The following is a 19,686-nucleotide window of genomic DNA, read 5'->3' as shown; positions in this document are numbered from 1 at the left end:
TTTTGATGAGTTTTGATTTTTTGAAAACTGATGATTTCAAAACAACTGAACTAAGTGTAAAATGCATTTTAAAACACTTTTTTTTTTCATTTAAATGTGAAGATTATGGTTTGTTATTTAAATTTTTATATTTTTTTGCCCCCCCCCCCCCTTGACCTCGGCCAGGGCCGAGGGACAAAAACTTTTTTAAATATTTGCATCGGCCTAATTATAAAATAAAATTTGCAATCGAAAAGAGAGCGTAATGTTTTATATTTGGCCTTTCGAAATGTTAGTCTTGATCCAAACTGAAAATTTTATTCAACTTAAAAAAAACTGAAGTGAACACTATTTTTGAAAAATCCTAAAACATACCTTATTTATAAAATTGCGGATTTTGGGGATTTTTTTTTTTTGTAAAAAAAAGCGTAATGCAAAAATCGACAATTTTTTTTCCTTGTGCCATTTTTTCTGAATAGTCCTCATTAACAGGCTTCATCCATAAAGTACGTCACGCTACAATCAGCCAAAATTTACCCCATCCCTCTCTTTGTCACGGTTTTGCCTTCCTCACTGAGGTAAGGCTATAATCCTGCACTAAAAATGAACTGTTCACAGAAAGCTGGTAGACCAACCTTCATGTATATCTATTGACTCAGAATTGAAAACTGAATAAATGTCTGTGAGTGGGTATGTGTGTATATGCGACCGAAATTCTCACTGAGTTCACGTTTTTTGAAAATCGTACCATGGCATTTGAACACTTTGTTCGTGATTCCCAATGTCATGAACGGGTGTTCACGATTTTGGGAACTCTTTTTTCTCCGTGTGGCTGAATCGATTTGGTCCAAACCAGTTGTATTTGTTTTGGTTTAAGGTCCCATACGAACCTATTGATTTTTATAAAGTTTTGACGTTTAGTTCTAAAGTTATGCATAAAAATGTGTTTTTGTATTGATCAGGATGTTGGATAAGTGACGGAAAATCGATTCAAATATCGTCATGTTATACATCGTTGGTAAGGTAATCAAAAGACCTTTCCAACAAGTCATCAAATATCTGGCAACCCTGTTTCGAATTATGACCACTTAAGTGATATCTGTGTAATTTTTAGGGCGGATTTTTAGAAGAAAAAAAACTAGATGAAATTTGTGTCCAAACCCATCGAGTCAATAGTTGGTAAAGAGTGTGGAAGGCACCAACCATATAGGCGGATTAAGTAATTTTTTTTATACTTATAACATGCAAAGTCACACTTGCTCAGAATTGAATCATTTTCTTAATGCATATGGATTTTTTCAATTTAAAATAAAATTTCCGGTCAAGATACATCCTTATTTTAAATTACTCAACTTTCGTCTAAATCTACACAGTAATGGCTGAATGGGACCTACGTCAGATTCATTTTGAATTTCACTCAGATCTGGATGAATTTTACTGAAATCTGACACTTTCTCCATTTACTTATTTCTGAATAGAGTCGGATTTGACGAAAACTGAGTGAGTTTGAATGTGTGTGTACACGGTTACCAACAAAGTCCTCAGTTGGGTAAACTCAATTTGTACGCGTAATGTTTTGAGTAATTACTACTCATATTTTGATAGGTTTGACGACATTTTACCCGTTCACGCTTATTCAAAACAGGCCTAGTTTGGGTTCAAACAAACTTATTTTAAAGTTTTAAGAATATTCAAAACATTATAATTACTTCCAGCTCTACACCTCGAACGGCATCAACCACCGGATACACCTGCAGCTGTGGGACACGGCCGGCCAGGAACGGTTCCGCAGCCTGACCACCGCATTTTACCGCGACTCGATGGGCTTCATTCTGATCTTCGACATCACCAACGAGCAGAGCTTCCTGGACGTGCAGAACTGGATGGAGCAGCTGCGGCTGCACGCGTACTGCGACGACCCGGACATTATCCTGTGCGGCAACAAGGCCGACCTGGACCACAAGCGGGTCATCAGCGAGACGAGGGCCAAGGCGCTGGCGGACAAGTACCAGATCGATTACATTGAGACGAGCGCGTTTACGGGGCACAACGTGAAGATGGCTATTGAGTTGTTGCTGGACAAGGTCATGAAGCGGATCGAGACGATCGTGCTGAGCTCGACGATCCAGGCGCGGCGAGGGGTGCCGAAGTTGTTTGTGGACACGAAGAATCCGCCGATTAGGCTGGACGGGGGTGGGACCACCGTTTCCGATGAGGACCATGTGCCGACTGGGTGCAGGTGTTGAACTGAGAGTTGTGTTTTTGCAGTATTTGGGACGGAAAATAGTTGAATTTTTGTCGGAATAGAATTTTATACCACTCTACTCGAGCGTCAATCGGAAGATTGTCTTTTTGAAAGAGAATTGATGTGGCTCTACGCCAAACCAAGGTTGTTAGAGAAGATCCTCACAGACACATGTTGGATACTCCTGGAAGGAGACACAATTTAGTAAACGAAAATATACTTCTTGTAACAGTAAGGTTAGAACTCTAATTATATCGATATTTGTAGAACCACGCAAGCGGATGTTGTCGGTGTAACCTTAAGCTAGAAACCAAAGAAAACCTATACAAAAACATCTTGTGAATAAGACAATATTCATTGAATGAAATATGAGAAACCAAAGAAAAAAAGCCAGTATTATTGAATGTTGACCACCCGTAGTAGATGTATTCAAATGTTGATGAGAGAATAAAACGCTCCTTTCAGATTTTGAACCAGTTCGGTGTCGCGTTTCCCTTCCCAGATGACGCTTCCCAGTTCAGCGTGCACTTGAACATTTCTTATCAAAAACTCTCGCAAAATGATAGCGCGACCGACGAGATAAAAAAAAAACTCGGCCTACTACGCGGCTGCTCGGAAACCGACACCCAGAAGCGCTCGATTAGTCGTCCGATCTAGTTGGCCAAGCGTCACCGGAAACGCGATCTTTTTCAGAGGTTTGCCCGAATCCAACATGGCGTCGTCGTCGTCGTCGACGACAAAAGTCAAGTTCAACAAAACTTCGTGCTACTTCTGCAACGAGTGGTTCGAGAACGATGAAATTGAGGTGAGTTTTTTGCTTCTTCGTTTTAGTCGCTGTAATTAAAATTCTAACCAGAGGCACCAATTACGAGCGCGGGCTTATCGCGCCAACCTGTTGCGAAACGAAAGTGACATTTGGAGTGGTGTGCGGTTGGCGTTATCAGCTGGGTTCAGGGTGGTGTTGGTGGCAATTATTTCGTCAGCGTCGCCTACTATGTTGCGTGCGATAAAAAAATGTAAACATTGCTCATGGCGCTTGCAGGCGAAGGCCGGTGGAATTCGCCGATAACGAAGGTGATGACAGTCTTCTTTTTCGGGGTCAAGTGAAATATTTTTAGAAATGGAGACTTGAACCTTTTTTTCACTTATATTTTTTTTTCTATTGGACGAAGAAAACTTGTTTAGTTGAGCTACTAATGTTGTCCTCAGATTAGCCCCACATTGAGACGGTTCAATGGTGATCTCAATTGAGGTAACGTAAACTCTGTCTCACTAACTGTTAAAAAATGACAGTAAACTAGACAGAGTTACCTCAATTGGGACCAACATTGAACTTATTCGATCTAAAGCAAATCGGAGGACAACATCAGTAACCCCAACACCAAAATTTCAGGCCCACCTGGTCACATGTGGCCAAATTTTAACCAAATGTCCCAACGAGTGTGGGGCTTACTACACCCAGAAAGAAATGGACCGCCACCTGAACCGCTGTCCGGAGGGCTTCGGGGAGGAACCAAAACAGCTGCCAGACTCCGGAAAGGGGCCGTCTCCAGATTCCGACCGTGTTCGCGAACTCGAGCAAGAAGTTGCCGCTTTGCGTGGAACCCTAAATGAGGAAATTCGCCAACGATTCTCGCTAATAATTGACGTTGGTCAGCTCAAGAAACGCTCCTTGCTGGGCGACGAGTGGACCGCAAAGGTCGGTGACGTTTTGAACGCACTCAAAAAGTGCATCAACGAAGAAACTGGCAGCCGCTGCGTCGACATTGAACGGTGCAAAATTGACATTAACCGACTGTTGAAGCAGTATCAGGTGCGTTCAATGACGTTACCACTACCCTAAAAAAACACGTGACTTCAATTTAATAATAATCTCCACCCAATCCAGCAAATCGAGTCCTGGCGTTCGGACCTCACCACCCGCTTTAACGAACTGACGGAGGAGGTGAAAAAGTTGCCGCAGCCGCCACCACCTCCACCACAGCAAACCACTCACTCACCACAGCACCAAGAATCGGTCGCCGTGAGCAAGTCACGCGAAGCCAAACTGGTGATGATTGAGAGCCGGCTAAACCACCTGCAATCGGAGCTGGAAAATCTGGCCGTTGAAAGGCAGAGAGTGGTGCAACCGAACGGGCCAATGCCCGGGGAGGAATCGAGGGCTGCCATCGAGGACATCGAAAGCAAGCTGCAAACCGTTGATGTGGTTCTGGAGGATCACCACAATTCGATTCGGTGAGTTGGATTTTAGGGGGCGGGAAGGAGGTTGTTATCTAGAATTTAGCATGAACATTTGGAGTAAATTTCGAATTCAACTGAAAACATTAGGGATTTATAATTGAATACTTAAATGAAGAAAAAACTTACAAAAATTACAAAAAAATGCAGAAGAAATATAAATAACAAAAATGACAAAAATGACCATAATGACCAAAATGACAAAAATGACAAAAATGACAAAAATGACAAAAATGACAATAATGACAAAAATGACAAAAATGACAAAAATGACAATAATGACAAAAATGACCAAAAAGACCAAAATGACAAAAATTACCAAAATGACAAAAATGACTAAAATAACTAAAATGACAAAAATGACAAAAATGACCAAAATGACCAAAATGACCAAAATGACTAAAATAACTAAAATGACAAAAATGACCAAAATGACCAAAATGACCAAAAAGACCAAAATGACTAAAATGACCAAAATGAGCAAAACGACCAAAATGATCGAATGACCAAAATGACCAAAATGACCAAAATGACCACCAAAATGACCAAAATGACCAAAATGACCAAATTGGCCAAAATGAGCAAAATAACTAAAATGACTAAAATGACCAAAATGACAAAAATGACCAAAATCAACAAAAATTACCAAAATGACCAAAATGACCAAAATGGCCAAAATGACCAAAATGACTAAAATTACCAAAATGACCAAAATGACAAAAATGATAAAAATGACAAAAATGACCAAAATGACCAAAATGACCAAAATGACCAAAATGATCAAAATGACCAAAATGACCAAAATGACCAAAATGACCAAAGTGACCAAAATGACCAAAATGAGCAAAATGACCAAAATGACTAAAATGATCAAAATGACCAAAATGACCAAAATGACCAAAATGACCAAAGTGACCAAAATGACCAAAATGAGCAAAATGACCAAAATGACTAAAATGATCAAAATGACCAAAATGACCAAAATGACCAAAATGACCAAAAAGATCGAATGACCTAAATGACCAAAATGACCAAAATGAGCAAAATGACTAAAATGACCAAAATGACCAAAACGACCAAAATGACAAAAATGATCAAAATGAGCAAAATGACCAAAATGACCGAAATGACCAAAATGGCCAAAATTACCAAAATGACCACAATGACCAAAATGACAAAAATGAACAAAATGACTAAAATGACCAAAATGGCCAAAATGACTAAAATGACCAAAATGACTAAAATGACCAAAATGACCAAAATGACCAAAATGACCAAAATGACCAAAATGACCAAAATGACCAAAATGATCAAAATGACCAAAATGACCAAAATGACCAAAATGACCAAAATGACCAAAAAGATCGAATGCCCTAAATGACCAAAATGACCAAAATGACGAAAATGACTAAAATGACCAAAATGACCAAAACGACCAAAACGACCGAAATGACCAAAATGACAAAAATGACCAAAATGACCAAAATGACCAAAATGACCAAAATGACCAAAATGGCCAAAATTACCAAAATGACCAAAATGACTAAAATGACCAAAATGACCAAAATGAACAAAATGACCAAAATGATAAAAATGGACAAAATGACCAAAATGATCAAAATGACTAAAATGACCAAAATGTCAAAAATGACCAAAGATAATGGTTGAATAGACATGATAAAATTACCATGATTAAAATGACCAAAATTACCAAAATGACCAAGATACCATTACCAAATGCCCAAAATGACCAAATGATAAATGATAAAATGACCAAAACGACAAAAAGACCAAAATGACCAAAATGACGAAAATGGCAAAATGACCAAAATGACCAAAATGACAAAAATGCTAAAATGACTAAAATGACTAAAATGACGAAAATGACAAAATGACCAAAATGGCCAAAATGACCAAAATGACCAAAATGACCAAAATGACTAAAATGACCAAAATGAAAAAAATGACTAAAATGACTAAAATGACCAAAATGACCAAAATGGCCAAAATAACTAAAATGACCAAAATGACCAAAATGACAAAAATGCTAAAATGACTAAAATGACTAAAATGACCAAAATGACCAAAATGGCCAAAATAACTAAAATGACCAAAATGACGAAAATGGCAAAATGACCAAAATGACCAAAATGACAAAAATGCTAAAATGACTAAAATGACTAAAATGACGAAAATGACAAAATGACCAAAATGGCCAAAATGACCAAAATGACCAAAATGAGCAAAATGACTAAAGTAACTAAAATGACCAAAATGACCAAAATGACCGAAATGACCAAAATGACTAAAATGACCAAAATGGCCAAAATGACCAAAATGACCAAAATGACCAAAATGACCAAAATGACCAAAATGACCAAAATGACCAAAATGACGAAAATGACCAAAATGTCAAAAATGACCAAAATGGCAAAATGGCAATATTGACAAACATGACCAAAATTACCAAGATGACCAAAATGACCAAAATTACCAAAATGACCAAAATTACCAAAATTACCAAAATGACCAAAATGACCAAAATTACCAAAATGACCAAAATGACCAAAATGACCAAAACGACAAAAAGACCAAAATGACCAAAATGACGAAAATGGCAAAATGACCAAAATGACCAAAATGACAAAAATGCTAAATGACTAAAATGACTAAAATGACGAAAATGACAAAATGACCAAAATGGCCAAAATGACCAAAATGACCAAAATGACCAAAATGACCGAAATGACTAAAATGACCAAAATGACTAATATGACTGAAATGACCAAAATGACAAAAATGACCAAAATGACCAAAATGACAAACATGACAAACAATGACCAAAATGACCAAAATGACCAAAATGACCAAAATGACCAAAATGACCAAAATGACCAAAATGACAAAAATGACAAAAATTACAAAAATTACAAAAATTACAAAAATTACAAAAATTACAAAAATTACAAAAATTACAAAAATTACAAAAATTACAAAAATTACAAAAATTACAAAAATTACAAAAATTACAAAAATTACAAAAATTACAAAAATTACAAAAATTACAAAAATTACAAAAATTACAAAAATTACTAAAATGACTAAAATGACTAAAATGACTAAAATGACTAAAATGACCAAAATGACCAAAATGACAAAAATTACAAAAATTACAAAAAGTACAAAAATTACAAAAATTACAAAAAATACAAAAAATACAAAAAATACAAAAATACAAAAATTACAAAAATTACAAAAATTACAAAAAATACAAAAAATACAAAAAATACAAAAAATACAAAAAAATACAAAAATACAAAAATTACAAAAATTACAAAAAATACAAAAATTACAAACATTACAAAAATTACAAAAATTACAAAAATTACAAAAATTACAAAAATTACAAAAATTACAAAAATTACAAAAATTACAAAAATTACAAAAATTACAAAAATTACAAAAATTACAAAATACAAAAATTACAAAATTACAAAATTACAAAAATTACAAAATTACAAAAATTACAAAAATACAAAAATACAAAAATACAAAAATACAAAAATACAAAAAAATACAAAAATACAAAAATTACAAAAATACAAAATACAAAAATTACAAACATTACAAAAATTACAAAAATACAAAAATTACAAAAATTACAAAAATTACAAAAATTACAAAAATTACAAAAATTACAAAAATTACAAAAATTACAAAAATTACAAAAATTACAAAAATTACAAAAATTACAAAAATTACTAAAATTACTAAAATGACTAAAATGACTAAAATGACTAAAATGACTAAAATGACTAAAATGACTAAAATGACTAAAATGACTAAAATGACCAAAATGACCAAAATGACAAAAAATACAAAAATTACAAAAAGTACAAAAATTACAAAAATGACAAAAAATACAAAAAATACAAAAATACAAAATACAAAAATACAAAATACAAAAATTACAAAAATTACAAAAATTACAAAAATACAAAAATTACAAAAATACAAAATTACAAAAATACAAAATTACAAAAATTACAAAATTACAAAATTACAAAATTACAAAATTACAAAATTACAAAAATTACAAAATTACAAAATTACAAAAATTACAAAATTACTAAAATGACTAAAATGACCAAAATGACAAAATGACAAAAATTACAAAAATTACAAAAATTACAAAAATTACAAAAATTACAAAAATTACAAAAATTACAAAAATTACAAAATTACAAAAATTACAAAAATTACAAAAATTACAAAAATTACAAAAATTACAAAAATTACAAAAATTACAAAAATTACAAAAATACAAAAATTACAAAAATTACAAAAATTACAAAAATTACAAAAATTACAAAAATTACAAAAATTACAAAAATTACAAAAATTACAAAAATTACAAAAACTACAAAAATTACAAAATTACAAAATTACAAAAATTACAAAATTACAAAATTACAAAAATACAAAATTACAAAAATTACAAAAATTACAAAAATTAAAAAAATTACAAAAAATACAAAAAATACAAAAATTACAAAAATCACAAAAATTACAAAAATTACAAAAATTACAAAAATTACAAAAATTACAAAAATACAAAAATTACATAAGTTACAAAAATTACAAAATTTGCAATAATTACAAAAATGACCAAAATGGCCAAAATGACAAAAATGGCCCAATGGAGAACCCGCCGTCGAGCAGTTTTTGACAGTTCGCATCAAAAGAAATACACAGTAGAAAAAAGCAAAAACTGCTCGACGGCGGGTGCTCCATTGACAAAAATTACCAACAGTGTTTTTTTTAAGTTAATGTTACCTGTTTATTTATTGCAATGCAATTTATTTACATGTTTGTTTACATTTCTCACAGCATCTTCCAGGAGGAAACCAAACGCCAGGTGTTCGAGCTGCGCGGCGAAATCGACCCGATGCGAATGGTCATCCAGGAGCAGCTCGACAAACAAGCCAAGCTCGACTACGAGCTAAAGGGCGTCCTCAACACCGTCAACTCGTCCGAGGACACCAGCGAAAAGATCCACAAGACGCTGGAAAAGTACCGCCGCGAAACGTACTACACCAAGCAGTGCCTGGACGACCTGCAGGTGCACCTGCAGCACCAGGAAAAGCTGTCCGCGCTCCAAAGCACCAACGGGCATCTGATTTGGCGCATCGACCAGTTTGACAAGCGCTTTCGGGAGTCCCAAGAGAACGAACTGATGATCAAGAGTCCGCTGTTTTGCGATAGGCCGTTTGGGTACACGCTGCGCGTGAGTCGAGCAGTTTGTTTTGTATGGACTGCTCGAATTATTAAACTTTGTATTTTATTTTCAGCTCGAAGCAAGCCTGAATGGGATCGGCACGTGGCGTGGTCGGAATCTGATCGTGGGACTTGTGGTCGTCAACGGGTACTACGACAATCTGCTCGAATGGCCGTGCGTGCTGACGGGGACGGTCAGCTTGCGGGATCAGCCGGCGGACCGGAAGAAGGCGGTGGATTTTTCCAAAACGGTGATGGCTCGTCGGAAACATCAGCACTACGAGAAGAATCAGTACATCCACATTCCGCACCAGGTGGTGCTGCGGTCGGAGCATTACGTTAAAGATGATGCGATATTTTTGGAAGTTCGGATCGATCATTGAGAGTGCGGACGGGTTGATTTGAGTTGTTTATTCATATGCTCATAAGTGGAGGTTTTGTTTCAGTGTTTGATTCATCTTTTTTTTCAGTGTATGTGTCAAATCTGTGTTTTGTTAAAATTTGGAATATCTTATAGAATAAATATAGTATATGTAACAAATTACTTTGAATCAGTTTTGTGTAGTCTAAAGAGCAATTTTTGTTATCATTTTGTGTTTACTTTTATACCGCAACTAGGTGGATTGATTTTCTTGGTTTTTTGGGGGAAGTGTCGTGTTTACCTTGGTGTTGACATTCATGAACAATTTATTTCAGGTTAGTTAATGAAAGAATTTGTTTTGCCAACTGAAATGATAAAAGAAGTTTGACATCTAACAAGGTAGAAGCATTAACGGCTCACATCCCCAATGCTTCTTGGAACTGGATTACTCAGAAATGAGCTGTGAGGTTAAACGTCAGATTTGGGTGATTTAACACATAAATGGGTAAACTACACTCAGCAATCTGACGTTTGGCATCAAACGCTCATCCAAAATTACTCATTTTCGTCAAAACCGAACTAATTCAGAAATGAGTAAATGCGGCAAACGTCAGATTTGGAATAAAGTTGGCCGCATCTAGTAATTTCTGAGTAAATTTGGCTTTGATGATAATAAGTAATGCGTGCGTGCAAAAAGGCGTTGTAAAAAGTTATTTTTCGTTTCAAACAAAACATTTTTCAAAGCGTGGTTTTCATAAACACAGAAAGTTTTTCTAATAAAGAATGCCAGCAGTTATGAACAATGTATTCTCAAATGCACACTTTCTTCAACAGTTTGAGTAAACAGCTAACAAAACACACGGTTTTAACGGTGGTATAAATTACGGTCAATAAAGTAACACACCCACTTTCAAAAACTGCTTTTAAAACCGATTCCCTTCCCTCGACTTTCTGCAACATTTTCTTCTGATATACTTTAATGATAAAATACGTTAACGGTAATTTACGCGTACAAAGTAATCTTTTACTCTTCGCTTAACCCAATAGTATTGTTTTCTAACGTTGATCAATCCTGCATTTTGGTTTTATTTTGCTCTACGTTTTCGTTCGTATGTGTTTTTTTTTTTGTGCAATGAATTTGTATGAGTGTGGGTGAGTGCGTACGAAACGCCCGTTAAATTTCACCTAAAATGTACACTTGCAATTTTTATACGATAACATCGGATTACCCATAATCTATGCTTTACGTGTAAATACTTCTACTTGATTGGTCTGAATCGAAGCTCGAATTTGAGCGATATGAGGGAAAGTTCTTTGTTTCTTTATCATGTGTGGATTTTTTGGGAGGTGAAATTGAGAGAGAGAAAATGGTTTCTTTTAAAGCATTTATGTTTGTTTTGGTACGATAAAATATATACTTTACTCTAACTACAATCGCTAGTAAGCCCCACTGTTCTACCATAGATTGAGAATAAATAGCTGCGTCGTTTCTTGATTTTATTTCTTTAGAGTAAAATGTTTTGATTGTTTAATAGTGGAATCCGGTTTGTGGAAAAGTCTATAACTCACACTGTGAAGTGGTTGAATTTTATAATGGAAGAGGAAAATTTGGAAAACGTGTGGCAAAATAGATTTCACTTGTTATTTACATTGTTTATGTTCTTTGTACAATAAGCGCTCGATTTTTTTAAAAGCATTTTTTTGTAAATGTTGTTAAAGTTGGATTCTCAATTTTGTGTTTGTTTGGTGGTTTAATACTGATATGCAAAACGATTCGATGTTAATCACTTTCAATGTCATTCCATTTTTAGTTCCTTCATTTATCTAGAGGTGCATCTTGTTATCTAAAGTTTCAAGTAGATTCAATAACAAATCTTAAAAAAAAAACTAATATCCAGTCTTGAATTGATAAAATTACGTTCATACGGGTTGTTACAAAAACAAAAAAAAAAGAGTAAAACTTTATTTCCACACAACGAAAACGATACAGAAAATTACGCGCCCAGCATCTTTTTCACGGAGTAGCCCGGGATGGCGTAGAAGAACAGCAACAGCAGGAGGGCCAACCCAATTATGATGAGGCCCTTGATGATTCGCCACTTGTAGTTGTGCCAGACGATGTAGCGGACCGACTTGAGCGGATTGAGGAACCACATGAAGGACGCATCCGGTCGACTGGAAGGCATGGCGATTGGGAAGAGCAAAAAAGCACAGGATAATGAATGTTAAATTTCGCGAAAAATATCCTTAAAGTGGTGAAGCTTTCGCAACGTTGAAATGTTTCATCGAAATGTTTATCACAATTCTTACAATATTTCAAATGAAATAAGTCTTTTTCAGAATTTTGCACGATAGCGGCTCACATCTCCCAAGTTAAAATCGCTCCACACAATCAGTGACAGAAAAATCTTGGCTTAATTGACAGTTAGCTAATGTAGAGTTGTGATGAATTTTCCGTTGGTAATAAAGTCGAATAAAATGGGTAAACAAAGTTCAACGTGTAAATGGTGCGAACTGTCATTCAAACGAACGAACGAGAGTGCAAGTCAAACGTCAGTTGAGATTGGATCACAGCATCAAACGGATGTGCCAGGGAAGTTGAAATTTGTTTTGTTTTTGATTGCTAGTAAACAAAAGAGCACGTCCGCTAGAACACCGAAGCGCCACGTAAACAAAAGAGCATTTTGTGTTGAAAGCGCCACGTAAACAAAAGAGTGCGTCCGGTTGAACACTAACGGAACATTTTCAAGGTGGATACTCACTTGGGCTTCTCCAGCGGATCCGGTTCGTTCCGACCGTACCCGGCGGGATTTTTCTCCGCTTCCTCCTTGGTCAGCAGATGAATTTCCGCCTCCACCTTCCCGGTCAGCTCCATCTCGTCATTTTCCTTCTTGATGAAGAACGGCCACCAGCCGCGGACCCGCTTCTGCTTGAAAATATTCACCGTCGGGACGTTGTCCGTTTTGAGCATGTCCAGCGTGCACAGTTTGGAGGACTTGGCCCCCCGTGGGAACCGGTTCAGGTTTAGCGATATCGCCCCAAGAAAGTCATCGGCCGAGAAGTGGTCTGCGTCCCAGACTTGCAGCTCGAGGCGAGCTGGAATCTTCACTTCCGTCTCGTCCCAACTGAAGAGGGACTCCTTCCGGGACAGAACGATTCGCTCCTCCGCCGCAAGATACTCGAACGGATAGATGAATCGCCAGTTGAAGTTTCCCTCACCGGTCAGCGACCGGTAGTGGATGTCCGTGGCCTGGTTGTCCTGTGGACCCTTCAGCCACCTAAAAGAATCATTCGTTAGAAACCTGCATGCCAATTTGCATCCCCTAATCATACCCCTTGACGTAAATATCCGACATCTTCTCGCCGGTAAAGAACGCATCATCCTCCAGCACAACATCGTCCGTGTTCCAGATGACCACTCGCAGCTCGTACGATTTGGGCTTCCGCGGCGATATGTCCACCGGAGGTCCCGGCAGCGGCATATCCATCGGAAACATGTCCACCCACATCTCCAGCTTACCCTGCTCGATACCCGGTTTGTCATTGTTGTACAGCGATCGTGACTCGATGTGCTCCGGAACGATCTGAAAGAAGCTCGCTTGATATTCTTGTCACAATGTCTTTAAAATTTTGCCTACCTTGCATCCAACCCTCGGTACCTCCTCCCATCGGTGTAGAACAGCCAGCGCCAGGTGTTCATCCCGGAACTTGCACGTCGTCGGGCCGTTCCACGCCTGGATCTCCTCGTTGGTGAAGGCGAAGCAGTACCGACCGATCACGACACGATCCTGCAGGTACTGCGGTGGTTCCAGCTTGTTCTCCTTGCACATCTTCGTCAGTATCTGGGTCGGCTTCATCGGATCGCGCCACTGGTTGTAGCCGGAACTGGAAGAACAATCGAATTGAAGTCACAAACATTGTTTCAACCATTCCCGCGATACTCACTCTTCATACCGACTGGCGATTCCGCACATCGCTCGGTGCTTGCTGTAGAACCGGTTCTCCAGGTCGATCTTCGTTTCGCCAATCAGATCGTCCGAACCAACCAGATCCCAGTCGAAAATCTGCACCGTCAACATCGAGTCCTGCGGGAAGGTGGCCTCGATCTCGAAGCACTTGCCAAACACCGGATTCAGCTGCTTGCTCACGTAGTTCTCCTTGTCCGAGATGCGCTTGCTGCCCAGCTGCAGCACCACGTACGGATCGGCCTTGCCGTTCAAATCCATCGGGTGCAGATCGGTACCCTTGATGACGTAAACCCGCACGAGCACGTGGATCGGGTCGTTCAGCGGCAGCGTTGGAGCGAAGGCCGGTTCCATACCCTTCTCGATCGGAAGCTTGTACACCTTGATGGCACCCTTGAAGAAGCCCACGATTCGGTTTTCGTCCTCTGTACTGTCACCAGTCTTCTTGCCACGATACAGCGGGAACGACAGCAGCCACTCTTTGAAGTTGTTGTACTCCGGCAAGGTTTCCAGTTCCGTCGGGTAGATATGGCAGGTTGCAGTGTTCGGACTAGCGATCTTCTTCGGCGTCGTCTTGGGACTCAGCTTGGAGACGAACTTGGACGTCTTTACGCCCAGCTTCTTGCCACCCTCGGTCGTGGTCGCTACGTGGTTCTCCAGAGCACGTGACGTCGTCGTATGCTTCGAAGCTTCGATCAACTTCTCGTACGACAGGAAGTACTTGGTCCACCAATCTTTGCTCGATTCGTCGTCGTCCTCGGCGTCGAACGTGTCTTCGTGTTCGAGTTTCTTCTTTGTCTTCTTACCTTTGGCCACCTTGCTGACACACGCAGCTCCGTACAGGGTTAGGTTGTCACCGGAGATGGACTTCATCAGCGAAGAATCGTGCGGCAGCGTCGTGTTGTTCCCGATCATGTCCGAGTGCTTGGACAGGATGATCTGTCCGTTTTGGTTCACCCTTCTAGGGTCGTCCTTTGGAGGTGCTCGATGCATGTACTTGTGGATGGACGTGATTTGGTGGGTTCCAACGAGGGTGTACCGTCCAAAAGATCGACAATCTACGGCACGAATCGTGATCGGAGGCGCGTACCGTTCCTCCAGTGGAAGCTCAAGGTCGAAGAACTTCAGCATGTTGGCAAAGTTGGGATTCTTCTTCGCGTTCTGAATGATGCTAGAGTTTAGGATCTTGCCCGAACACTCAACGTCAATGCGTGGCTTGTCCACGGTCATAAAGTGTACGCGCTTAAGATCCCGCAAACCCCAGAACAGAACTTCGATGCGGAACCTTGCCAGGTTAGGCCGAACTTCGCGCGGTACCGGAAGTATCGTCATCGTCGAAGCGATGGCCTTTTCCCCACGGAATTCGGTCGCAATGTACTTTGGATCCGTCAACCGTGGGATGTCGTCCGATCCCAGTTCCAGCATTTCGAACGCTGCCAGCAGTTCTCCTGCATTGTCCAGCCCTCGGGTGATCTCGAACCACTCCAGCACCGGGTTCGTATAGTGGTTATCTTTCAGCTTGATCCTCGGCTTTGCCAGCGCCCTTCCTATAAACTCTGACTTTCCAACCTTGTCCTGGTCGTAGATGTCTATCACAATCGTGGGAGGATCCCGTTTGATCTCGTCCTTCGCACCGTAAATCACAATCTCATCGAACAACAGAAGTTCGTCCCAGGTGGGACTAAGGGTTTCTTCGATCACCTGCGTGGTCCTCGACAATTCCGTTATGTACACCGTTGCGTAAGGATCACTCAAGCCCGACGCATCCGAACCGATCAGCGATCGTGCCTGGTACACGTGAGCTCGCATCTGGAAGATGTGCTTGTCGACGTACCGTACATCCGACGGTGCCGGAACGTTACTCTTGTCCGCGTTCTTCAGTTCGTACGACATCTCGTACCCCCTCGGTAGTCCGGCGTAGAACGACTTTTTGTGCTTCAGCACTCCCAGCCAGAGGTAGATGTGCAACTTGGCACGCACCTGCCAACCCGCTGGACCTTCCGCCTGCTTTCCGGGCAGTTTCAGGAAGACGGTCTGAACCTTCGAACAGAACACACCCGTTTCCTCCTCCGTTGTCGAGTAGATCAGGTCCCTGGCACTGATCCTGTGGTACGCTACCCGCTTCCCATTGGCGATCATCCAGATGAACACGTCCGGAAGCGAGTGCTGCGGATCATCGATCAGGAACCGCAACTTGGTCAAGTACGTCTGGGCCGTCTTGTAGCGTTCCTTCATCGAACTCTTGGTAACGAGGGCACGCAGATTTCGGGACATGTTCCCGATCGATTCCACCTCTCGCTGGCATAGCTTCATCCGTTCCTTGTCCAGCTTGGTCTTCCCGGTGCCCGGACCCACCAGCGCTCCCTTCGTGATCGTTACATACCTGTTACAGCTGGTCGCAATCTCTTCCAGCACCGCCCGTAACTTTACCTCCGACGTCGGATCCTCGTCCTCGATCAGCAAATTCGTCTCCGCCAGTCCGATCTCCATCCGCTCGGTGATCTTCGCGATCATGTTGCTGTTGTACATCCGCCGGCGCAAATCCGGAAACGAACACCGCACGTCCATGCACGGTTTGTTGTCCCAGTACGGCAGGAAGTAGTGGTTCTTGTCGTGCGAGATCGGCTTCGCCGCACTCGTCGTGCTACTGTACGCGGTCGTGTCCACCGACTCCAGCTCGTCTTCGTCGCTCAAGTTGGTGGCGCTTTCGTTGTGTCCGTCCAGCGAGTTTCCCGCATTGCCGACGCTGAGTTCGAAGTAGACCGGCCGCTCGCACACCTTCTTGTCGATCATGGAGGCTTCTAATACGGTTCCGAACAGGAAGAAGTCATCGTTCTTGCAGTACGATGACTCCGAGATTGGGAGTGTGGTTTCCAGTTCAACTGGAAAAGAGACGGATTAGAAATAACTCGCAAGCGATCACCGAACCTTACCATTCTTATCGGTGAACAGCTCCACGTTGTCGGTGATCTCCGTCCGGATCGCCACCAGCAGTCGCGCCCGGTAGCTAACCCCTTCACCCAGCCCCGTGTTCAGATTCGAGTTCTGATCGAGCAGGTTGTAGTCTCGCGTCGAGCCGTACAGATGCACAAATGACGGCCCGTACGTCGGCAGGAAGCCCTTCTCGCCGTCGTTGGAGATCTGCTTTAGGTCGATGTAGTGCGTCCCGATGATGGCCGGCTTCATCGGGTCCGCGTCCCGGAGCTGAATCTTGATCCGCTGGCACAGCGGCGGGAACATCTCCGTGAACACCAGCTGCTCGTTCCAGGTCGGGTTGTAGGACGCCTTCTTGACGGTGGTTTTACCCTAGGTTTTTTGAGATATTTGGTTCAATTTCGATCTTGTTGGAAATGAAGGGTCCTGCTTACCGTTAGACCAGCGAAAGACACCTGCACATACGGGTTGACCAAATCCTTGGCTTCGCCGGTGAACGCCCGCTTGACGTTCGCCATCAGCGAAGAGTTCATCCGCGGTAACCCGTCGGCACGGTAGATCTTCACGATGAACTTGGCTCGTTGCCGTTCGATCGGAACTCCATCCGGTAGAAGCAGGTTCCTGTTCAAAAAATTCTTATAAATTAGAACTGTTTGAGGTTAGATTCACCAAACTCACGCTTCAATATCATCCGGATCCTTCTCAGACTTGGGAGGAACTTTGACCGTGTCGCCTTTGCCGATGATTCCGACGTCGCACTTTAGGTAACCCTTCGGACCGGATATCAGATCATCCGGATCCGTCAGGAGTGCCCACTTGTGGTAAAACTGGTGGTCTGACAAAAAACTTGTGGGTTATTCCTGATCAAAAAAGTAAAGTTCTACACAAATATCGCTACAAAACATCGAGATCGTGCCATTTTGAATGCGAGTGAGGACAAAAAAGTGCAAACAAAACTATTAACTACTTCCGGTTCGCGCCGGAATCCCATGCCGCCACAACAACACACGACATCGGGAGGTTCACGCAGGACGGACACAATCATCAAACCCGCCCATGACGATGGTGGTGAGTGAGGAAGCGGTGGTAGTTTAGATAAATGAGTGTCGTTAGTTTTATTATCGTCATATACAAGCTCTTCAGAACTTCCTTCCTCTTTCATCCTGGCCGCAGTGAGTTCAGCTTCCTGCATAGACCGGACGCAAAGAAGCAATAAATGCGCTCTAATGTCCCTATCCTCCTCCTGTCTGCGGTGGGTCCACTTGTCACCTAGGAATCTAGGAGAGAGAAACGGACAGTGGACAACGCCAAAACGAGTGCGTTCAAACGCCGTCACAGACCGACAAATTTGCTTCAAGTCCGCCCGATGCGCTCAGTTCGACAAATTTCGCTGTGGGATGCAAATGTTGGCAAATGTCAAACTGCACGATTAAACAAAGTTGCTGAGTTAAAGAAAGTGTTTAGTCTGTTAAATTAAATACAAAATTGATGAAATCGCCAGTTCTCCCCTAGAGGCAACAGGACATTAACGAAACAATCTGCTTTATCGCCCGCAGCGGTCGGTGGCGGTTTACCAGCAGTTGTCAACACTGTTGTGGCTTAATCCTAGCGTCACATTTCAAAAGGGATTATACGCATAATTCCACTAGAGAAAAATTAAATTTAATGTTGCGAAATTTGTCCCTTTCACAAACCAGCTCCTAAAGACTCAATTTAGCAAATACGTAGCGAACACATTATCGAAGGGACGCAACAAGTACCAAGTCGACGCAACTGAGGAAGGAAAGTGAAAAATTGATGGGAAAATGAAAATTGCTCACGGCACTACTGTTGCCAGCAACAATGTGCGAAAGTTTATTAAAATGAAGAAAAATAGCTACTGCAGCTGACGGTACGGGCGCTGAAAACCACATTAGTTATTCGAAGCATGGCACACTTTGTTGCCCATGTCATGAAGACAATTTAGTGCATTTCTTGGCAGCTGCGTCGTCGAAATTGTTTACATGTCATATTGACACAGTGTTGCAGAGATGCCAAAATGTGCACGCAACTGTCAAATACACGCTAAAACGGCAACAGGTAAGCTTGAGTGGATAACACCCAAAGGCGCAAACAAACTCGCTGAATTAGTAGCAGATTTTCCGTAAGCCTTTAGTACGCTGTAAAAATGCTAAACTGTTGACTGTTCCCCCCCCCCCCCCTTCCCCTGTCAGAAGCCAAAAGCAACAATTTGTTGTTTGCCTCCGAAAATAACCTTACCTTACCTCAACACGTGTGTGTTTGTTAACACCACCACCTTGGCGCTACGTGCTATCGGTGGCAAAGTAGGCGAGTCCTGGCAGTACCCCAACGGGAGCTGTCACTTCCCCCGCCCTTGCGGCATACTGTGTTCACACATTTGGCGAGTATCGCGCAACAGATTATCGGAATCAGCAATCATCGTGACGGTTCATGGGTTCATGGCGGAGAAATTTTGTTGCCTGTTTTACGGCAGACAGTAATGGCGTCTGCTGGGAGGGCATCGCGCCGTTAGGCCGCCCGTCAAATGTGCCTTCGCGGAGCGTTGAACCTTCTTTTCGGTTGACAACATCGCCAACGACGGGGAACGGCGAATGTTGTGACGGGGTTTTGACTTTGTTTTTTTTTAATGGGAAGGGATTGGATTTTATTGCGAACATGAAATGTGG

The 19,686-nt window shown here is 41.0% G+C and overlaps 3 protein-coding genes across 8 annotated transcripts in view; 2 read left to right on the top strand and 1 right to left on the bottom strand.

The window, feature by feature from the left end:
• The window catches only part of LOC6054175 (ras-related protein Rab-27A), a 44,823-nt gene extending 42,123 nt beyond the window's left edge, over positions 1–2,700 (top strand). The window contains exon 3 of the mRNA XM_038248817.1: positions 1,695–2,700. Within this exon, the coding sequence (XP_038104745.1) occupies positions 1,695–2,225 (531 nt within the window). The 3' untranslated portion in view covers positions 2,226–2,700. The remainder of the gene's footprint in view (positions 1–1,694) is intronic.
• A 129-nt stretch (positions 2,701–2,829) lies between these two features.
• LOC6043385 (TNF receptor-associated factor 5) lies at positions 2,830–10,280 on the top strand. The gene is made up of 5 exons (XM_038248093.1): positions 2,830–3,029; positions 3,618–4,037; positions 4,113–4,459; positions 9,353–9,749; positions 9,814–10,280. The coding sequence occupies exons 1-5, from the start codon at positions 2,937–2,939 to the stop codon at positions 10,120–10,122; spliced, it is 1,566 nt and encodes a 521-aa protein (XP_038104021.1). The 5' UTR covers positions 2,830–2,936; the 3' UTR covers positions 10,123–10,280.
• The window catches only part of LOC6043387 (otoferlin), a 75,625-nt gene continuing 66,074 nt past the window's right edge, over positions 10,136–19,686 (bottom strand). For all 6 annotated transcript variants that reach the window (XM_038248069.1, XM_038248056.1, XM_038267117.1 and 3 more), the window contains 8 exons: positions 17,678–17,834; positions 17,434–17,620; positions 16,999–17,371; positions 14,046–16,947; positions 13,739–13,985; positions 13,434–13,684; positions 12,863–13,378; positions 10,136–12,275 (listed from right to left, as the gene is read on the bottom strand). In XM_038248069.1, the coding sequence (XP_038103997.1) occupies positions 12,095–12,275; positions 12,863–13,378; positions 13,434–13,684; positions 13,739–13,985; positions 14,046–16,947; positions 16,999–17,371; positions 17,434–17,620; positions 17,678–17,834 (4,814 nt within the window). In that variant the 3' untranslated portion in view covers positions 10,136–12,094. The remainder of the gene's footprint in view (positions 12,276–12,862; positions 13,379–13,433; positions 13,685–13,738; positions 13,986–14,045; positions 16,948–16,998; positions 17,372–17,433; positions 17,621–17,677; positions 17,835–19,686) is intronic.

The sequence above is a fragment of the Culex quinquefasciatus genome, chromosome 1 (assembly GCF_015732765.1).
Source record: "Culex quinquefasciatus strain JHB chromosome 1, VPISU_Cqui_1.0_pri_paternal, whole genome shotgun sequence".
In the NCBI taxonomy this organism is placed as follows: domain Eukaryota; kingdom Metazoa; phylum Arthropoda; class Insecta; order Diptera; family Culicidae; genus Culex; species Culex quinquefasciatus.
Note: the sequence above shows the minus strand (reverse complement) of the source record. Positions and strands in the feature narration are given on the sequence as shown.

Coding starts and splice junctions, on each gene's coding strand:
- LOC6043385 (XM_038248093.1), top strand. CDS start 2,937: ATGGCGTCGTCGTCGTCGTCGACGACAAAAGTCAAGTTCAACAAAACT. Junction 4,460..9,352: donor GATCACCACAATTCGATTCG/GTGAGTTGGATT, acceptor CATTTCTCACAG/CATCTTCCAGGAGGAAACCA. Junction 9,750..9,813: donor CGTTTGGGTACACGCTGCGC/GTGAGTCGAGCA, acceptor TTTTATTTTCAG/CTCGAAGCAAGCCTGAATGG.